Source organism: Populus alba, chromosome 4, assembly GCF_005239225.2.
Source record: "Populus alba chromosome 4, ASM523922v2, whole genome shotgun sequence".
In the NCBI taxonomy this organism is placed as follows: domain Eukaryota; kingdom Viridiplantae; phylum Streptophyta; class Magnoliopsida; order Malpighiales; family Salicaceae; genus Populus; species Populus alba.
The window spans coordinates 2,264,259-2,286,134 of record NC_133287.1 but is presented as its reverse complement, the minus strand read 5'-3'; the positions used below and the strand labels follow the sequence as shown (position 1 = coordinate 2,286,134).

The 21,876-nt window shown below is 36.5% G+C and overlaps 1 protein-coding gene and 1 pseudogene across 1 annotated transcript; both read right to left on the bottom strand.

Annotated features, from left to right (window-relative positions):
• Positions 1-8,986: 8,986 nt before the first annotated feature.
• Positions 8,987-15,583, bottom strand: LOC140955520 (G-type lectin S-receptor-like serine/threonine-protein kinase At1g11410). Its single transcript, XM_073408844.1, has 6 exons — positions 14,519-15,583; positions 10,670-10,872; positions 10,363-10,573; positions 9,996-10,233; positions 9,564-9,714; positions 8,987-9,479 (listed from the first exon to the last, which is right to left on the bottom strand). Exons 1-6 carry the CDS (start codon positions 15,435-15,437, stop codon positions 9,177-9,179), a joined length of 2,025 nt encoding a protein of 674 aa, XP_073264945.1. The 5' UTR covers positions 15,438-15,583; the 3' UTR covers positions 8,987-9,176.
• Positions 15,584-15,973: 390 nt separating this feature from the next.
• LOC118039003 (G-type lectin S-receptor-like serine/threonine-protein kinase At1g11410) lies at positions 15,974-21,876 on the bottom strand (annotated as a pseudogene).

Here is a 21,876-nt window from a genome sequence, read left to right as displayed (position 1 = left end):
AAAAAAAAAATATTGGAAGTTTTGAAAATGTGTTTTCACATGGATTTCTTAAACACAAATCATTTTCTTGCATTTGTGGATTTTACAACCTGTTTGTAAAACTCCAAAGGGTATTGGCCAATATTCCAAAAACTATAAAAATCTTATTTTGGGAGGAGAAGTTGTGGTTATTGTTCACCGCTAATGTTTGGATGAAGAAATCCTTAAAAGGACGAACATCCAAAATATTATCGGGAGTAATAAATCAACGCACATGTTTGAAAGAAGCTTTGGTTGCGATCGAGAACATTTCAAAATTTTAATTTTTTTTCTCCACGGTTTACGAGTCGTGAAAAGTATAAAATTGTTTTTTATGTAACTGTGAAATTTTCTTCGTTTTTTTTCTTCTTTTCCTTGCGATTTACGAGTCACCGACTTTTGAAATACTAAAGGAAAAATGAGCTTTTATAGCACATGGAATCTCCTTAGATTTCTATCCAAAATAAATTGACGGGTTTAGAAGACACCAACACCATAGACTATGGAGCAAACCAAACACCAAGCAGCTTACCTTAGGTAGGCGTATTAGGGGTGCTAGTACCTTCCCTTTACGCAACCAGTCCCTTGCCTTAGAATCTCTGAAAGACCAGTTAGGGTTCCTAGTGACCAAATACTAGGTGGCGACTCCAAAGAACCAAATCCTTAGAACACAACGAAAATCGCCAGCCGATGTCGTGCCTTTATAATTTTTGTGGGGTGTGACAGAATGGCGACTCCGCTGGGGACCCTTGGACTAAGCTTGATTTTTTGTTTGTTTAGGCTATGTGTTATTGGTTTTTGTTTTCTTACGATGCTTTGTTTAAAAGCTTTAGCATACATCTTTACATTCTATCGTACATGGCATGGTCATGCATCACTTTATTATTGTTATTATATTATGAGGGCACACACCTGTAACTTTAAGGTTAAGTGGGGACTAGCAGCTTGCCTTATGACTTGAGTCAAGGTTTAAGTTTGTGTAAACCCCAACTCTTTGCTGAGTGTTTAGACTGATTGTGATTGGTACACGTGCCATCCCACTATCTGCTGGACCTCCATATCGCCTTTACGAGGGTGATCACTGGAACAGCAAGAGACCCTTTTTAGAGACCCAGTAGTAAACCTACCCAATGTCTCACATAAAGGAACTAGAGCCTATCCTTAGGATGTATGCTCCATAATATCTTTTTGCATCCATAAAGGGAGAGATGTTCTAGAATTGGGAGACCCAAGAAGCTCCATTTGGTGATTTAATCAACAATGCTTGTTTGATCATGATATTGTGTTGTTTTCCTTTTTCAACTTTTTAAATCGAGGTTCCAAATGCCTTTTCAAAAGTTCATCTTGGTGTTTTTACACATCATTTTTCTTTTCAAAACGAATCTTCCATAACTACACCTACACTTTACACTGAGAATGAATGGCCAGACTTTAAAAAATCCATATTAGTTGTAGAAGAGGAAGAATGGTAGGAAAATAACATTAGGGGATTCACAAAAACGAACAACATGAACAAGCTTGGAAACCCGCTACAAGGTCATGCCGTTTGGGTTAAAGAACGTTGGGGGCACCTACCAAAGTGCTATGGTAACTTTATTTCACAACATGATGCAAAAAGAGATTAAAGTATACGTGGATGACATGACCTAGAGAGGGAGAGAATCATGTCCAAATATTGAAGGAATTAGTTGAAAGACTAAGAAAGTACAAGTTGAGGCTTAACCATGCAAGGTGTTCATTCGGGGTGAAATCTAGGAAGTTTTTGGAATTTTTGATGAGTGACAAAGGATAGAAGTGGACCCTGATTAAGTAAAGGCTATTCAACCTATGCCAACTCCCAAGACTAAGAAGGATGTAAGGAGGTTCTTGGGAAGTTTGAATTACATTGCCTTCAATATATATCCCAATTAACCACGACTTATGACCTCATCTTCAAATTGTTAAGGAGGAAGAATCTTGGAATTTGGAATAAGAACGTGGAGAAGCTTTCACAAAAATCAAGCAATACCTACTGAATCCACCCCTATCTATCGAGTTGAATTGAAAAATGGCAAGTTCTACTAACTGAGTACAACATAGTATATATGACAAGAAAAGCCATGAATGTCATCGCCAATCACCTAGCTGACCATGTTGTGAAAGTTTATGGGCTGTTAAGATTTGATTTTTTGGATAAAAATATGCTTTCAGTCGAGTAAGGGAAATCAGATTGTTGGATTATGTACTTTGAGGGTGTTGTGGTAATAGAGTGGGGGCAGTGCTAATCTTTCCTAATAAGAAAACAGTATCCGGTTTTAGTTAAATCGCAATTTGGGTACGCTAACAACACAACTGAGTTTGAAGCTTGCATTCTCGATTTTAAAGGTTGCATTAGAGCTAAACATCAGAAAGATAGATGTGTATTGGAGACTCGATTTTGATTATTTGTCAAGTGAAAGGAAAAGGGCAAACCAAGGACGAGAAGTTGAGACCTTGCCAAGAATACTTGTCTAAATGGGCTAGAGAATTTGAGGAAATAAAGTTCACCCATCTAGGAAGGGAAAGAAACCATTTTGATGTTTTGGTCACGCCAGCTTCTATGGCTAGAATAGACTTGGGCACAAGGTACAACCAAATACACATTGATATAAGAAATAACTTAGCTCATTATTGCTCAGTTTTGAAAGAGAAATTGATGGAAACCCTTGGCACTATGATATCAAGAATTTCATCCAAAACTAGACATATCCCATAGGGGCATCCAAAAATCAACAAGAAGACGTTGAGGAGGTTAGCAATGGATTTCTATCTTGATGGGGAAACTTTGTATAAATCATCTGACGAAACTTTGTTGAGATGTTTTGATCACGTGAAAAAAGTGGTGAAGAAATTTATGGAAAGATATTTGATCTATCGATATGGTCCACTAGAAAAATAATGCCCAGAATTTCAACGGCAAGATGATAATGGAGCTTTGCACTAAATGGAAAATCAAGCATTCCAATTCTTCGCCATATAGACCAAAGATGAATAGTGCGGTAGAAGCTTCTAACAAAAATATCAAGAAGATTATTTAGAAAATGGTATTCACTTACAAGGATTGGTATGAGATGTTGTCATTTGCCCTTCACACGTACCCCACTGCAATCTGAACCTCAATAAGAGTCACCCTGTATACGTTGGTATATGAAATGGAGGCGGTAATACCTTTAGAAGTTGAAATCCCCTCATTAAGAGTATTGATAGACTTTGAGCTAGAAGAGTTAGAATGGGACAAGGTTAAATGTGAACAGTTGAATCTGATAAGTGAAAATAGGATAGCCGCAATCTGTCATCATCAACTTTATCAAAGAAGGATGGCCAAATCATACAACAAGAGGATTCGACCTTGAGGGTCCCACGAAGGAGATCTTATATTGAAGAAAATGTTGTCTTTTACCAGGAGAAGGTCAGAGTAAATGGACGCCAAACAATGAGGGCCCTTTAGTGGTACAAAAAGCATTTTTTGGAGAAGCTTTAATTGTTATCTAGAATGGATGGAGAAGATCTATTTAGGCCCGTGAATTCTGACTCTATAAGGAAATATTACGCTTGATGTATTTCGTAATTTCCCAATCAACAAAATTAAAGTCTGACCATGAATTCTCTTTGTAAAGAGCCTTTTTATATATATATATATATAAAAACATATGATCTCATAGCATTTGAAATCTTTTACTTAAAAGAACTTTTTACACATGACTAAAGAGATTGACTCCATCAATTGGAGAGCACCAAATCAGATCTTCTTGACATATAGTTGCACTCCACACTAGGGGGCAATAAAAGATTATTTCCTGAAAGGTTTTACATGTTTTCAAAACGGGATGAGGGCCCGTAGATTTGAAAAAGATAAAGCATTTAACAAAAGCATGACAAAGAGGCAAGGACAAGTCGTAAATTTGGAGAAAAAAGGGGCTACTTGTAAAAAAGTCGAAGACTTCTTCCCCAAGATATGATAGGAGGCAACACGAGAGATGAATCCAGCATACGATTTCAAAAGCAAGCTCATGTTGAGAGGCAGTCTCACGAACAAGAAGATGAGGATGGGGCCTATGTTTCAAAACCAGGAGGAGATCTTAGTGCATTCCAACAAGATTACGGACGAAGAAAGAATCATTGAGTTGATTCTAGAACAACAAGAAGAGAAGATAAGGATTCTTAAACCCTGCCAGCAGGAAGAACGACATCGATAGCATTCGGTAAAAAGGAATCGCCAGATGGGATTCCAAGTTGTTTGAGATCGCCAGAAGGGATCTCGTATTTTGATATTCATCAACGGAGGTCGCCAGAAGGGACCTCAAATTTCAGCTTTTGTTAAAAGGAATCGCCAGATGGGATTCCAAGTTGGTTGAGATCGCCAGAAGGGATCTCGTATTTCGATGAAGGTCGCCAGAAGGGACCTCATATTTCATGTTTGAATAAAAGGAATTGCCAGATGGGATTCCAAGTTGATGGAGATCGCCAGAAGGGATCTCGCATTTCACTATTTGGAGGTCGCCAGATGGGACCTCATATTTCAGCTTTGAATAAAAGGAATCGCCAGAGGGGATTCCAAGTTGATGGAGATCGCCAGAAGGGATCTCGTATTTCACTATTTTGGGGGTCGCCAGATGGGACCTCATATTCCATGTTTGTTAAAAGGAATCGCCAGATGGGATTCCAAGATGATTAAAGGAGATCGCCAGAAGGGATCTCGTGTTTCACTATTTGGAGGTCGCCAGATGGGACCTCGTATTTCATGTTGGTTAAAAAAGGAATCGCCAGATGGGATTCCAAGTTGGTTAAAGGAGATCGCCAGAAGGGATCTCATATTTCGATATTTATCCAAGGAGGTCGCCAGAAGGGACCTCATATTTCAGCTTTGAATAAAAGGAATCGCCAGATGGGATTCCAAGTTAAAGGAGATCGCCAGATGGGATCTCATACTTCGACATTCATCAAGGAAGGTCGCCAGAAGGGACCTCATATTGAAACCATTTCTTAGAAAAGCATTGGAGTTTACTAAGAATTCTTCCCCCTGGGTAGGTCACCCATACAATGAGACCATTATTTTTCTGGGTAGGTCACCCATACAATGAGACCATTATTTTTCTTGGGTTTGTCACCCATACAATGAGACCAACATTTTTCTTGGGTCGGTCACCCATACAAGGAGACCAGCATTTTTCCAGGGTCGGTCACCCGTACAATGAGACCAGCATTTTTCCAGGGTTCGTCACCCGTATAATGAGACCAGCATTTTTCTAGGGTTCGTCACCCGTACAATGAGACCAGCACCAGGATTCGTCACCCGTACAATGAGACCAGCAGCACTAGGGTTCGTCACCCGTACAATGAGACCAACATTATTCTTGGGTCGGTCACCCATACAATGAGACTAGCATTTTTCTTGGGTTTGTCACCCATACAATGAGACCAGCATTTTTTTCTGGGTAGGTCACCCATACAATGAGACCATTCTTCATTTTTTTTCTGGGTAGGTCACCCATATAATGAGACCATCATTTTTCTTGGGTAGGTCACCCATACAATGAGACCATTACGCATTTTTGTATTTGGTTGTGAGTAAAGGAATCGCCAGATGAGATTCCAAGTTGATTGAGATCGCCAGAAGGGATCTCGCATTTCGATATTGGTCAAAGGAGGTCGCCAGAAGGGACTTTATATTTCAGCCTTGGTTAAGAAGAATCGCCAGATAGGATTCCAAGTTTTTGGGGTTAAAGGAGATCGCCAGAAGGGATCTCGAGATGACTAAATTTTGATCATAGTTTTTGGGTTGAGGAGGATTGCTATAAAGACAAAGTTTCAGAGCGATCAAGCTCCAACCAAATCAGTTTCGGGAGTTCAGTTTTGGTTTATCTTTATAAATTTACTGCGCAGAACCTATGCTCCGTAAGCTTTATAAAGAGGGGGCATCTGTTGTAACCCATTTTTTGGTCCCCACAAAATAAATAAAATCAATAGCCAAAAGAGGCTAGAAAAATAATGGAAGGCAGAAGCACTCAGAAAATGGTTAGAAAATTGGTCAAGGAGTATAAAGATACAAAGATTCGATTTTTGACAGTATTTTCTTGAAGGGTGAGAGCCCTATTGAGAAGGAAATTTTGAATTTTGAGGAGAAGCCCAAATTTGGATGTTTATGGACTTAATTGGATTTTATTTGAATTTATAAAGGATTTGATTGCAAGAAAAAATTGATTTTTAAGTCAATTTGGGCTTTAATTAGAAGAAATTAAAGTTCTGGGGCCAAATTATGATTTTTAGGAATTTATTAAGTCAAATCAGGGGCTTAATTGCATAAATATTGAAGTTTAAGGGCCAATTAGGGATTTAATTGAGAAAATCCGAAACCAGGGACCAATTTGGAAAATGTGCCTTAATTTACTGTTCACTTTCTTCCTCAAAACGCTGCCTGAGTGGCTGCTTTCCAGGCGAGTTTTCCGGCTCGTGTGGCCTCCAAATCCGACAAACCTTACACCAACATGTTCACATGCAACCCCTTTATCCCGGAGAATGGTCCGGTCGGGTCGAAAAAGTTAGAAACGGCTCCGTTGAGTGGCTCGAAGTGGCCACCTCGGGCAGTTCACAGCCTTGAGCTGCCAAATTTGGCAGCTCGAGGTGCACACTTTGAGCCAACGATTGAGATGCTTCCCAGCTGAATCAAGGGCTGAAATTTTTCCCCAACGTATACAAGATTGCCCTCTTCCACTTCCTATAAATAGAATCTCTTTTGAAGACCTATGTGGGGAGAAAAGAACACACAAAGTCGGACGAAAATCAGCCATTACTGCCCAGTTTTCCTGCAACCAGCCTCTTTTTTCTCTTTCCCTCTCCGCCGTTGGCCCTCATCAACCACCACCATCATCACTCGTTTTCTCACCGACATCTCCACCTCAAGAAGCCACTAAAACGTCACACACGGTGGTTGCATCATCTTCTCCCCAGACGTAGCAGCACCATTGAAGAAAAGGCAGCAACCCGCGCCTCTGCTGCGAGAAGAAGAAGAACAAAGCCATCACCGCCAGCTACCACTATCTTCCTAGTCGACAACAGCACAGTTGGGAGCAGAAGGAGAAAAGGGAAGCAGAGGAGAACATAGCTGAAGAGGAACGCAGAGAAGAAAAGGAAGAAGGGCTGAACACCGCACTCCACAGTCACCGACCACCGTCCAAGTCAATCCCCGGCCACCACTACCAGCGCCTCCACAAAGCTGCCATAGAGAGGGAAGAACATTGCTGACTGAGGGAAACCAAGAGAAGAAGCAACGCCTCTGTAAAGGGGAAGAAGAAGAGAAAACAGCTGCTGTCATCGAGCTTCCCAACCACTGCCACCGTAAGAACCATCGTGAGCCCCCATTGGCTTCCTGTCCACCGCCACCAGCATCACTGGGAGTGTTCGCCATCGTCTTCAACATCATTTCTGCCACCAGGTTTGCACCCCCTTCGTCGCTGTGCATGCACCATTTCCTTGCATTTCACTGTTGAAGTGAAATATAATTCACTTGAACAGTGAAATGTTAATTCACTGTTCACATCACATATAATTCACGCGAACAGTGAAATGCTATTTCACTGTTCACATCATATATATTTCACTGTTCACATGAGGCCTGCTGGGTTCAGCCCAGCCATGTGGGCCCCGCTGGGTCAGACCTAAAAAAAATAAAAAAATAAAAATTCTTCAAAAAAAAATTATTTCAAAGAATTTGTGATTTTTCTGTAATTTTATTATTGTATTTTGGGTCAATACCGGTTTGTATTTTTATATTGTAAAGATACAAATTCGGTATTAAAATACCCGGTTTTCGTCAAAAAAAATGTTTACTAAAAAAAATGTTTTGTTTTCATGCATACGGCCAATACACTAACATGTTTTGAATGTTCTTTTTATATATAAAAAAAAAATATTGGAAGTTTTGAAAATGTGTTTTCACATGGATTTCTTAAACACAAATCATTTTCTTGCATTTGTGGATTTTACAACCTGTTTGTAAAACTCCAAAGGGTATTGGCCAATATTCCAAAAACTATAAAAATCTTATTTTGGGAGGAGAAGTTGTGGTTATTGTTCACCGCTAATGTTTGGATGAAGAAATCCTTAAAAGGACGAACATCCAAAATATTATCGGGAGTAATAAATCAACGCACATGTTTGAAAGAAGCTTTGGTTGCGATCGAGAAACATTTCAAAATTTTAATTTTTTTTCTCCACGGTTTACGAGTCGTGAAAAGTATAAAATTGTTTTTTATGTAACTGTGAAATTTTCTTCGTTTTTTTCTTCTTTTCCTTGCGATTTACGAGTCACCGACTTTTGAAATACTAAAGGAAAAATGAGCTTTTATAGCACATGGAATCTCCTTAGATTTCTATCCAAAATAAATTGACGGGTTTAGAAGACACCAACACCATAGACTATGGAGCAAACCAAACACCAAGCAGCTTACCTTAGGTAGGGCGTATTAGGGGTGCTAGTACCTTCCCTTTACGCAACCAGTCCCTTGCCTTAGAATCTCTGAAAGACCAGTTAGGGTTCCTAGTGACCAAATACTAGGTGGCGACTCCAAAGAACCAAATCCTTAGAACACAACGAAAATCGCCAGCCGATGTCGTGCCTTTATAATTTTTTGTGGGGGTGTGACAATAATCATATTGTTTTTTTTTTTTTTTTTATGTTTGTACTTTGTAGGAATTTAAGTAAAAAAAAACAAGATATTTTAGATCGTATTAACCTTGATAACATTGAATTATTAAATGAGTAGATTTGTGAAGAACTTAGCTTTCTTGATGAAGAGGATTTAAATTGGGAGACTATTGAGTCATCTTTATCTACATTGTCGGTTAATTAAAGAATAACTACACTACTTGGTTCCACATGCTTAGAAATGTAATAAATAATATTTCACTACCATGCTACTTCTACTAGGATCCACTTGGTATAACAATATGGTGTGATTAAAATTGTATTTTATTTTTATTAAAGTTGTACAAATATTTAGTTAATTAACATACATTATAATTAATATTTTTTGAATTCCACTTTAAACCTAATTTTTAAAATATTATCGTAAAAGCTATCATAATATCAATACACATTAATATTAACAAATAAAAGTAGAACGTCAGATATATGTAAGCCTCTACCGAGGTCCAAGCATGGTGATTGTCACTTCATTTATAGAATGTGATCCTTCACTTGTTAATGGATCTCCACTATAGTAACTCTCCTTCATAATAAACGCAGGTTGCTTGGGCGATGGAAGAGTTGTGTCATTACTCAACATGAAAACAACATCAGACATTGATGGTCGGTCCATCGCAGATTCTTGCACACATAAAAGACCAATTTGGATGCACCTTAGGACTTGATCTTCAGGGTACGAGTCGCCCATCAATGTATCCACTAGTTCCAGGGCCCTGCCTTCTCTCCATAGATCCCAAACCTAAAGAAATTTCACATCAATATGCTATGTTGGAGTTGAAATTTTAAAATCGGCAATATATGTATATGTGATCTTAGTGCTTACATATCCAACCAAGTTCGAAGAGTTACTTTCATCATAAAAATGGCTGTTTTTTCTCCCAGTGATGACCTCTAATAGCAAAACCCCGAAACTATATACATCGGATTTTACTGAAAATAAGCCTTGCATTGCATATTCTGGTGACATATAACCACTGCAATAACATAGGAAAAGAAGAGCTTAATAAAGTCAGCTGTTCAGAAAAATATAAATAAAATAATTTTATAAGATTTTAAAAATAATTTTATATTATTTTCTAACATTTAAAACTTGTATAAGTTCTTAATTTTATTAATATAATTAGATAAAATAATTAAAATTCTAATATTATGTCGAAAAATTAATTTATCTAAAAAACTTGAATTATTAGATAAACTTCTAAAAATAATCTTATATTATTTTCTAATATAATTCATTAAATAAGGACAAACTTACTACGTTCCAACAACACGGTTTGTGTTGGCTTCAATTTGGTCTACTCCAAATATTCTAGCCATGCCGAAATCTGAAATTTTAGGGTTCATTGAGGCATCTAGTAGAACATTGCTTGCCTTAAGATCTCTATGGATGATTCGTAATCTGGAGTCCTGATGAAGATACAAAATTCCTCGAGCAATCCCACAAATAATGTTGTGGCGAGTAGACCAATCTAACTGTGACCTTCTTGGTTCATCTGTACCCAAAGAGGCATAAATCTCATCAAATCAATGCAGGCTTGTAATCATTTTTCAAGTTCTATAGAATGAGAAAAACTGAAAAATCCACAATATAGGGACAATTTGACAGAATGATAATGACATACTGAAAATAAAAGAGTCCAAACTTTTGTTTGGCAAGTATTCATAGATCAACATCTTCTCTCTTCCTTGGATGCAACAACCTAATATCCTTACAAGATTCCTGTGCTGAAGTTTTGCAATGAGCTCGACTTCATTTCTGAACTCATTAATCCCTTGTCCAGAATACTTTGCTAGTCTTTTGACCGCAATTTCCTTTCCATCAAGCAGCAGACCCTGAAAATCTCAATCCAAATTCATCAATCTCATAGTTCAACATGTAAACTGAAGTGATGCTATGTGTTTAAGGGACTTCAAGGCAGGCTAGGCTACCTTATACACTGAGCCAAAACCACCCTCTCCAAGCTTGTTGGCATCTGAGAAATTATTTGTTGCCGCAGCTATGACACTAAGATCAAAAAGTGGTAAATCTGAACTTGTTGTACCTTCCTCAAATTCCTTAATTGGTAAGTCTCTCGAGCAATGTGACCTTGAAGTTGATAGCGGAAATTCGTTTCTTCTTTTCCTGTCCCTGGCTGTCATCAACATGCAAACTTATTTTTAGCTGGTAAAACTTATAACTCAAGGTATCTTTTTTTGAGCTCAAGACTCTCTGAGAAATATTGCATTTTTACTGACTCAACACCCTGAGTTTAATAATGTTACGAAAAATATATTGCTCAGGAGAAACATTTGAAGGGAATTTGCTTACCTTTTTCTCCTTTTCTTTACAAACCAACACACAAGGAAGATGATCAGAAACAATGTCACAACAACAGACACTATCAGGATTGCTTTAATTCCTTTATTGGCAAGAGGTCCTGACTTTTCATATTTAGCTGAAATTGAAAATATAAGAAATGTTTAGTGATAAGAGTTGAAAAATTAAATCTTTCAAGCTGTTGATTTTGAATTATTCAGTACTATAAATTTATATTTAATTACTCTCTATTCTATTCTATTTTATTTTCATATAATTGAATACCATATAAATGTGAGAAATTAAAAAACAAAGAGTAAACTACAAGTATTGAATAATTTTCATCACCTAATTTGCTCGCCCCAAAAACTTTATTTACTATGATTTGTTGTTTCTATCTCCTTCGTAGGATCATACGAGCTTGAGACTTAAGTAAACTAAATTTAATTTTTAAGTTTGTCTGAGTAGATGAGACTGGACTATACTATATATACAAGACAAGAAATTATGATAAACATGGTCGCCGATGCGGTGCATGGAGCTTGAAGACAAGTACAATTAGTGGGAAACGAGCCACTTGACTTGCTTTGCCATGGTCAAATTATTTTTTTTGAAGCAAAAACACGAATATATAGACGTTTGAAACATATTTATGATATAATTTTTTTTTAATTGTAAATTAAAAAACTGATGCATATATATATTTAATTAAATAAATTAAGAATTATTTATGATAATAAACACAAAAAATAAACAAATCATTAATGAAAACTAAAAAATAAACTGAAAAATTAAGAGATGAAAAAAGATAAAGATATTACTCTTATATTAGAGTCCATGAACTTCATCATGTTTAATAATTTTATTTCTTGAAATTAATTTTTTATTTTATCAAACGATAATAAAAACAAATGTGTATTTGAAAGTGATTGAATAAGATCTAAGGAAAAAAAAGACTTTGTAGGGTTACACAAAAAAAAAAATACTAATATTGAAAAAATGTTATAATTTTATTTTAAAACTAAGCAAAATATCAAAAAATATTTAATCAAAAACTAAATTAAAAAATTAAAATATAGATGTAATTCAAGATATCTGATATAGAAACATGGACTATGGATCTAGTTGCTTCAACGAATTTGTTTCTTTGAATTGATTTTTTTTTAACAATAATAAAAGTAAACATGCATATAAAAATAATTGAATAAAACTAAAAAATATATATTTTATAAGGTTGCACAAAACAAAACACTTACTAATATCAGAAAAAAAAATTATAATTTTATTCGGATACCAAGTAAAAATTAAATAATATTTTATTTCAAAACATCACAAATATTTATTTAATTAATCTCAATTAAACCGAATGGTCATATCCCACACATACATTGGATTAATCTATTGTAATTAATTTATATTTAAATAAAAAAGAAACTAAAGCTAAAGAAAGACGCCTAGTCTATTAAGAGAAAAGGCAACGCACGCAGGCATACATGGCCAGGCCTGTGCTCTTGCCTATTTGTTTTTTCTTTTTAGCTGGTAATTTGTTTTTTTAAAGCCAAACGACGCAAGTTTTCAATCAACAAACAGGTAGTCAAAAAATCATGCTGGTGTTTTTTTTTTTTACTAAAAAATGTAATTTTCAACTAATTTTCATTTAAAAAAACATAATAAATATCTCTATGATATCAATAAACTAACTAATAAACTAGATTTAATTTTTAAGTTTATCTGAGTACACGAGACGTACTGGACGATACTATACAAGACAAGAATGTTTTATAATATAAAGCAAGACAAAATATATGGCAAAGAGAGAAGTATTGTAATAACAATAATAGTATAAAGAGAGAAGAGGAATGGTGTCAAGAAAGAAAAGGGAGTAGAAATCAGAAAATATATCGCTAAATTATAAATTACCCCCCAACTCTAGTGAAAAAAAAACAAATACAATTGAACTAATTTTTTTCTTAAAAAAACTTTTGCTCTCTAAACAATATAACTTTTTGAATGTGCCCTTTTTGTTGGGATTTTGTTGAGAAATTGAGGAAAAAACTTAGGAACATGTTTACTAGCAGAGAAAGAGAGGAACTGATCAGAGATTATTAAGAGCTTTTCTGTCTAATCTTCTTAAAAAATCATATTAGAAAAGATTTAGTCATCCAACCCTTTTTTATTTGAAATAAAATAAACGACACGGTCATTTAAAAATTTCAAAATCTAGTTATTCATATGGCTAGAAAAGTAAGGTTATTTGTTTTTTTAATGCGAGTTTCCAACCAACAAACAGATAATTGAAAAATCAAGCTGGTGTTTTTTTTACTTAAAAATATAATTTTCAACCAATTTTCACTTACAAAAAAATAATAAACATCCCTATAATATCAATAAACCAACTACTCCACTCAAAACGCCGAAAAGCTTGTCGAAAATACAAAATCAAACTGAAAGAAAAAAATTATCTGAACCCCAATCTAATTCTTTAAGTAAAATAAAGGGAAAAATACACATAAATAAAACTCTCATAATCTAATAAAACTCGTTGACATAAAACATCATCTTTTTAGTGGCTGAAATATAACTAACAAACAACTTTTTTTTTTGTTGTTTTCCAACAACTTTCTTTCTTATCTCTCAAAACTAGAGATTTAAAAATAATAAAAATAGAGTTTTTTATTAAAACGAAATCATAAGAAAATAAAGGGACTATAATTCAAAAAAAAAAGTATAGGTACCTAAACACACTTACTTCTGCGAGTTTCAATCCAAACATGTAATTTTTTCTTATTTTATACTTTGGCCTCCATCTTTCAAATGTGTTTCTCCATAACAAATTATAAGAAATTGGTAGTTAAGTTTGCCACAAAGAGAAAAAAAAATTAATGATTAGAAAAGAAATTCACAATGGATTACTGTGAAAAAGGTTTTAGTATATTTTTTATTTTTTAATATATATTCTTAGAAGGAAAGTTAAAAAATGTTTTAGTCATTTCTATGAGCAGCAATATAGGCATGTTTGTGACAAAACTACTCGATTCATTATACTAGTAAATAATAATATGATCACTTAATCAAAAACACTCAATTCCGAGTTCATTGAGTTGATGAAAATTAATTGAATAATCAATGGATTTCGTGTCAACACTTTTATTGACCTACCGGCCTTATCAAACATTCTTTTCATAAATTACGTGCTGATTAATAAAAAAACATTGCTCAGGAAGCTATCTTTCATATAATTGGAGAAACATTTTTACAATTAGTTTATTACTTCTATGCCATCAATCCTAGTTTTATTTGTGCACTTAAGCTTAATTAATGGAATCATTTTTACAATTAGTCAATTACTTCTAATAAAAAATAAGCAAAATGATTACTTGTGATTTATCAGGTCTATGAGATTTCTTCAAGAATCAAAACTTGTGGCATAGCAAGTGAACAAAGGAAAAGTAAACAAGTTAGTAGTAGAATTAGACATGTACCTAATTCAGCTCTATCCACACGGATGTAAATCTCTTGCCCCACATCTGAAAACGTTCTTGTGTCCAACAGATCACCATACCATCTCAAGCATCCAAGCCCTCTTTCGTCAGCACTAGCATAAGCTGTACAAGAACAATTCCTCAAGCACTCTTGCTCACATTCTTTCAATCTCAAATTCATGTTCGCACTCGCCATTGATGTATCCGGCACCTTCACTGGAGCCAACTTGACGAACCCTTCTCCGCCGCGACACGTGGACACGTTAGGTTTCCTGACACAACCTCCTGACCCGTCTCTTAGGTACCATTCTTGGGATGACTTGGGTTCGAATCCGGGTAGACATTTGCATATGAAATTATTTGCTTGATACGGGTCACAGTTACTATTTGGACCACATTGGCCATAGGTGTCACATGGTTCTTTTGGGGCGGACCAAATTCCGATCCATTGTTGATCACGATCGTTCCACGTCAGCCGCTGCACTACTCCTGATTCGTTCACCACCATTCTTGAAACGATGGAGGGATTATTCATAGTATAGAATATAGATACCTCATCAACGCTGTTAACGAAAGTAACGTTGAAGATGTAGGTAGGGGTCATTTCGGGTACTCCGCTCCATCTTAGTCCAGTCCATGGTCCGCCACGCCACCATGGGATTTGACCCTTGTATAGGAACAACTGGGGAAACCCACTTGGATCAATACCATAGAAAATGGTTCCGGTTCCCGGGTCATCTTTGGACTTCCAAGATGACAGAGACCGGTTCAAACCGATTTTCAGGTCCGGCCCAAGCTTCATACCAGGAAGCAGAGTATCTGTACCATGATCAAAACTCTGCCACAAGATCCCTTTGCTATCCTGTTGAACCAAGACCAAGTTTCCTGAATCCAGGAGCTGAGCCGTGCAATTTGTCATTGATATTGAGGCTGGAACATTTGAAGACCAAACAGGAACACTACTTCGGTTATTTTCATGAATTACAAGGTTACCTTGTTTGTTGATAGCTAGGACTCCGGAGGTACCATTGATAGGATTATCTCTATTTGCCACCCATACAACAGTTCGTTCTGAGACCTTACGGTACCAAATTCCCACATAACGACGAGTAGAATCGATGCCTGAGCTAAAGAACCCGAGTTCATAGCTTTGTCCACTAGAGACCAGAACATCTCCATCTTTGATTGATTGGTTTGGAGCTATGATGTCAATAGATAAGCAAGAAGGAAAAACAATGAAGAGAAACAATGTACTCAAAAACCTTTCTATCGATTCATAATTTGTTTCAATGATTGTGTGTTGGTGGGGTGAGTAGATGACTTGGGAGTGCAGTTGGGGTTTTAATGAGTGGGGCCAAAAAGCCACCTACTAAAGCTTCATAGAATTTTTTCTTGATCAATTCATAATTCTAAGCCATGTTTTAAATGATCACTTGAAAGGCCACAAGTTTGCACAACTCTTGTGAGCTTATTGCGGATTAAAAGAAATATCTTGTCAATTTTTAGTTTGTTAAATCAACGTCATTTAGTATCACAAAAGTGTCGGCATTTTCAATTGACTAGTAAGCGCCTTAATTTCTTGGCTCAAAAGTTCAGTATCACAAAAACTAACAAAAATAATCCAATTGGATCTCCCATTTATCGAATACTACCCAATCAACTCATTTATGTCAAAATCAACGTCATTTAAGGCAAATATTTTTAAAATGAAAGTTAAATGAATAATATCTCAGAGATTGAGATTCAACGTAGAATGAATTTTTCTTTTTTTAAATAAAATTGGGTGTTTAGATTAGCTTTCATATACTTTAATTATTACTATAAATTTTAAAATTAATAATTATATAAGTTTTCACTACTTTTAAAAAAACTTAAATTTATAATTATTAAAAAATAAATACAAGATCTCTTTAGTAATTTCTGAATATTGAAAAATAAAAGTTCAAAGAGCCTGAACCGAAACTCTATGATGCCCGAGATTCTGAATACTTAGATGTGGATTTGTTGAAACTACATCATGTGAAAAGTCTAGCACAATATGATTAGTGCACGTCTAAAACAGGTCTATATGACTAAAACTAATATAACTTTCGATCTAATTATCATGCTCACCACGTTATTTGCTTTTTAATTTAATTTTTTCAGAGAGATTAAAGAAATGATTTATCAACTTGTAAAAAAATCAGGAACTATAATGCAATGCTCACCATTTCCCTTCTCAGACTCCACCATCTCCACTATAACCAAACCAGTGATATCAAACCACCACGACAGCTTCTTCTTCTTCATCTTTCTTCAAAAACCCAAGAACAACACCACAGCATCATAACCCTCATCATCTTCAGAGAGCCAAACCAGAACCCCTCTTTCTCTTAGTTCCTCCCATCGTAGTCTCCCAACGCCTCTCACAAGAACCAGTAGCTCACCCACTGCGACCTCTCCCTCCATCGCACCTTCAACCGACTGAACCAGCATGGAACCACCACGAACTCACTCAATGTGAAACCACCACCAATAGTGACCTAACACCAAGCCTCCTCACTCGGTCATCACAAGAAGACCCACCAGTCAATACCCATAAAACCACCATAGACCCTTTAAAGAAAAGACAATTATAACCAAAGATAGCCTCCCTTTTCTCCTCTCCAAAACCATCACCGACCAACACAAGGCAAGGCACTCTTCACGGCAGATCCACAACAACCCAACAATAACAATCAGAAGAGAGAATAAGAAATTACAGTAGAGAGAGAGAGAGGTAGATCTAAAAAACTACAAATAAATAAAAACTGCTGTCTAGTGTTGATTTCTTTGTCTTGCAGGTAGCGGTGATACTCACCGCCGTTAAAGAAAGGAAGAGGTTAAAGATTCGCTTCAGATCTACCAATTTTTCTCTTCAATCGAAGACGACGCGTGAAGCCAAGCGCTGACAGTGACGGTGGTGCTTGGCTGACACTTTTCACTGCTTTTGTATGAAGAGTTGTAAAGAAATGCTCATGAAACTAGTTTGCAATAATGAGCGGACAGCCCCTTAAGCATTTCAATGGAGTTTATTTTATTGTGGGAGTACTTGTTGCTAATAAATTTAATAAATGGAATTATTTAGTTTTCTATCCTAAGTTGAAAATCATTTTAGCAGGTGAGGTAACCTGAAAAAATGCTCTCTGGAAACTAGATTGTCAGGACAACATTTTTTTTCTTCTATGTACTGCCTGTTAGAGAAAATTTATTACAAGAGACTGGGATTTTAGCGAGCTTCCACCACAGTAATTGTAACTTCATTTACTGAACAAGCTGCTTTTCTAGACATTGCTGGCAAGTCTTGTCCACTGCGTGTTCGTAAAACAAATGCTGGCTTCTTAGGAGAAGGAAGAGTGATCTCATTACCTAACATGAACACAACTTCTAACATTGTAGGTCGATCATCTGGAAATTCTTGAACACACAGTAACCCAATCTGAATGCATCTCAGAACTTCATGAGGAGGGCATGACTGTTCCAGCATTGGATCAACAATGTCTAATGCCTTTTCTTCGCTCCATAAGTCCCATACCTGAAACAAGTAAGAAGATAATCGAGAAAAGAAAGAGGAAGACAATCACCTAAGATATTACCAGGAAATTTATCGATCCACTTACATGTCCGATAAGATTCAGCCAGGGTTCTTTCTCACCGTAGTCGCTATTTTTCCTGCCACTTATGATCTCCAGTATTAAGACACCATAGCTGAAGACATCTGACTTTATCGAATACTGTCCGTGAATTGCGTACTCAGGTGACATGTAGCCGCTACAATCATAAAAGATGAAGCTTGTTGGTATTTGATCATGATGGATCACTGGAGAGAGGAAAGAATCAGGTGACTTACTATGTTCCGACCACTCGAGTGGTTTTTCCTTGGACTTGGTCTTCCATAAACATTCTTGCCATACCGAAATCTGAAATTTTTGGGTTCATTGCAGCATCTAGTAGAATATTGCTGGCTTTGAGATCCCTGTGGATAATTTTTAGTCTTGAATCTTGATGAAGGTATAAAACCCCTCGAGCAATCCCGGAAACAACTTCAAAACGCTTTCACCAATCCAATAGCACCCTTTTTGTCTCGTCTGCACTTAAACATTAAAGGTTTGCCCCGAAATCATTTGTTTTGATTTGATCAAAGTGAAGCTGCATAATCAGGGGACTCTTCCCTTTGAACACAGACACAAAAATGGATGAAGAGAGCCATACCAAAGATGAAAAAATCCAAGCTTTTGTTTGGTAAATATTCATATATCAGCATCTTTTCCTCTTCATGAATGCAACAACCAAAAAGCTTGACAAGATTTCTGTGCTGGAGTTTAGATATCAACCTTACTTCATTCATAAACTCCTTCATCCCTTGCCCTGAAGTTTTAGATAATCTCTTAACTGCAATTTCCTGTCCATTGCCTAGCTTGCCCTGAAATTACATTCCATGTTTAACTCACAAGTTAATACACAACTTAAGCTAATCACATTCTGCCAAAGTTGGTCTGATGCGGGAGAATTCCTAGTAAATCCCATAGTTACATCCATTAATAAATTAGGACTAGATGATTTTGAACAAAGCCTAAAAGAGCCTGATCTTAACCCAAAGAAATCAACAAAGCCAAAAATGCTCGCAACAGGGCCAGATTTCAGTTTCAAATTCAAACGTATAACTGCATCAACACAAAGAGAAATACTGCGCAAGCCATGTATCCCTAGAAAGATATACGTGTCTAGTTTCAAACACATCGAAGAGTGAAAGATTCGGAGCTTTCTAGCAAGAGTTATGGTTGTTTTACTGACAAGGGTGCATGCTGTCAAAAGAACCGTGATCTTTCTACGATATTTAACAGCATGCAATGCCGCGCCTGTTTTTCTCAATAAACATTCAATGAAGCCTTGACAATCTTCCCTCCAACTCTCTTAAATGTCATCAGCCTTACCTACTGATTAAGTGTGTAGCAAAGATAGAGAATTAAGGTTTCTTAAACTTTAAAAAAATATAATCCTAAACCGTAGAGAAAGACTGTAAAATCGACCAGTATACTTTTAAAATCAAGTCAAACAAAAATCATGAATATAAGTAGAAAGGAATCTGAAAAAAATTAGAAATAATTAAGAATAATCTGAAATATCATCTTCTAGATCTAATTTGGGCTGACCCCGTAACGTTTGACTCTTCCAGACTTTTTCGTATGCTCGATATGTGTCCCGCGTCTCCTACAACTTCAGCTAGATGGAAAAAGTGTCTAGATTTAGAATTTCTTGTTTGATGTTTTCCTAACTTGCACGTATTGTCCCAAGTATAAATAAGAGTGTTCAACAATCTAGAATAGATATAGAGAAATGGTGCAGCCAAAATCAAAGTGAGCTGGTTAGGTTTATGTTTAGTTCTGTATCTCTTTGGTGGAATTCACGGAGTGGTGAGCTATCCTAAACTCTAATCTCTTTGGGGCGTGACTGTATTAATTATTGACAATTCTGAGTTTAATCTTTGTTCATTCACTTTAGAGTGGTGATTTCTGTATCTCTAAAGGATTGAACATCATCTGTCCTACATCTATCCATCTCCACCTTTCCATTTCCATCATCTATCCATAATTCCATCCATTTCTATCATCTTCCCTGGTTAGAATTTCTTTGGCACCAGCCTCTGCGATTTTCCGGTATCATGGTCTAATCATGCTACATTAAAATTTTATTCAATGAATATTAACATTTGATACAAGTACATAGAATTCTGAAATAATTTCATGTCCAAGGAAAAGTACCTTGTAAACTGAGCCAAAACCGCCATATCCAAGCTCGTTGGAGAAATTCTCTGTGGCTGCTAATATGATGTCTATGTCAAAGACTGGTACGTATTCACTTGTTGTACTTCTACCAACTTCCTTTCCACTTAGAGAGACATTGAGGCTTGTAGGGATATTGAAGGGAAATTTGAGTTGTCTGCCCTTGGCTGTGTTTATCGTTGAAAGAACTCAATATTCAGCTTTTAAAAGTACTAACAAGTTCTAATGTTGATTACACACTGCATTTTGCAGACTATCATCTCCTATATGCATAGACTTAAAGTTGGAATTCTTTAGTTCAACTAATTTGGTGTCACTTATATTGGTAACAAAGTTGAAAAAATAATCTCTTACCCGTCTTCTTCCTTTTTATCAACCAGAATGAGAACATAATGACAAAGAAAACCCCAGCAGCTATAGAGAGCACCAATCCGGCTAACATCCCTTTCTTTGAAAGAAAACCTCTTGACTTCTTGTCATATTGAGCTGGGGAAAGAAAGAAATCCACATTAGCTTGATACCAAATCATCAGGATTATCAGTAATTTTGCATATTGCAGAAAGATAGTAGGTGAGTGCAGGGGAGGGCTTCGCCATATTAGAAATGTCTCTGGTACTTCCGTTGTACTTGTACCCGTAGTTTTTATTTCAATGTCTATATTTTTTGTTCTGAAAATCCTCTATCTAAGACATATTGAAGATTAAGCTGTTGTTGAAAAATGCAGCAAAGATATATAATGACAATAAGATTTGAAGGTACCTAACTCAAACGCATCCACACGGACATATAAATCCTGTCCTCCCTCATCGAACACTCTTGTATCAAGCAATTTGCCATACCATGAGAAGCACCCACTCTTACTTGTCACAACTCAACTTGCGTAGGCTGTGCAGGAACAATTCCTCAAGCATTGCTCCATGCAAGCTTTCAGATCCAAATTGTTATCCACACGGGCAGTTGAAGGATCTGGTACCTTCACGTTTTCCACCTTGACGAACCCTTCACCATTGTTGCACATTCCAGTGAGATTCTTCTGGATGCATCCACCTGACCCATCTCTGAGGTACCAATCACTAATTGACTTGGGCTGGTAGCCAGGGAGGCACGTACACTTAAAGTTATAAGCATCATAAGGATCACACTTACCATAAGCTCCACATCGTCCATAATTGTCACACTGGTCAGTAGGTGCAGACCAAAATACATCCCATTTAGCCATTTGTTCATGCCATGTGAACCGTTGGACTGATCTAGGCTCGTCTACAACTAATCGCGAGAAGATTGATCTGTTGCGAACACCCCCACATTATGGTTAACTCATCATCATTATTCACAAAGCTGATGTTGAAGTTAATGCGAACCAGTCCATCTAAGTCCATTGCAGTGACCGGACCTCCACCTTGGAATCTGACCCTCGTACAAAAACAACTGTGGAGACCCATTAGGATTGAGCCGAAAAGACCTACAAGTAGCAGGGTCGTCAGGAGATTTCCAGGCTGTCAGGAACCGGTTCAGACCAGTCCTGCCGTCTAAGCCAAGTTTTAAGTTTGGCAGCAT

What these genes read in the sequence shown, in the direction of transcription:
- LOC140955520 (XM_073408844.1), bottom strand. Translation starts at nt 15,437, where the DNA reads ATGACAAATTGCACGGCTCAGCTCCTGGATTCAGGAAACTTGGTCTTG. An exon ending in TGTGGATAGAGCTGAATTAG is followed by an intron (nt 10,873 to 14,518) that starts GTACATGTCTAA and finishes TGTTGATGACAG; the next exon opens with CCAGGGACAGGAAAAGAAGA. An exon ending in TTTGGACTCTTTTATTTTCA is followed by an intron (nt 10,234 to 10,362) that starts GTATGTCATTAT and finishes CTTTGGGTACAG; the next exon opens with ATGAACCAAGAAGGTCACAG.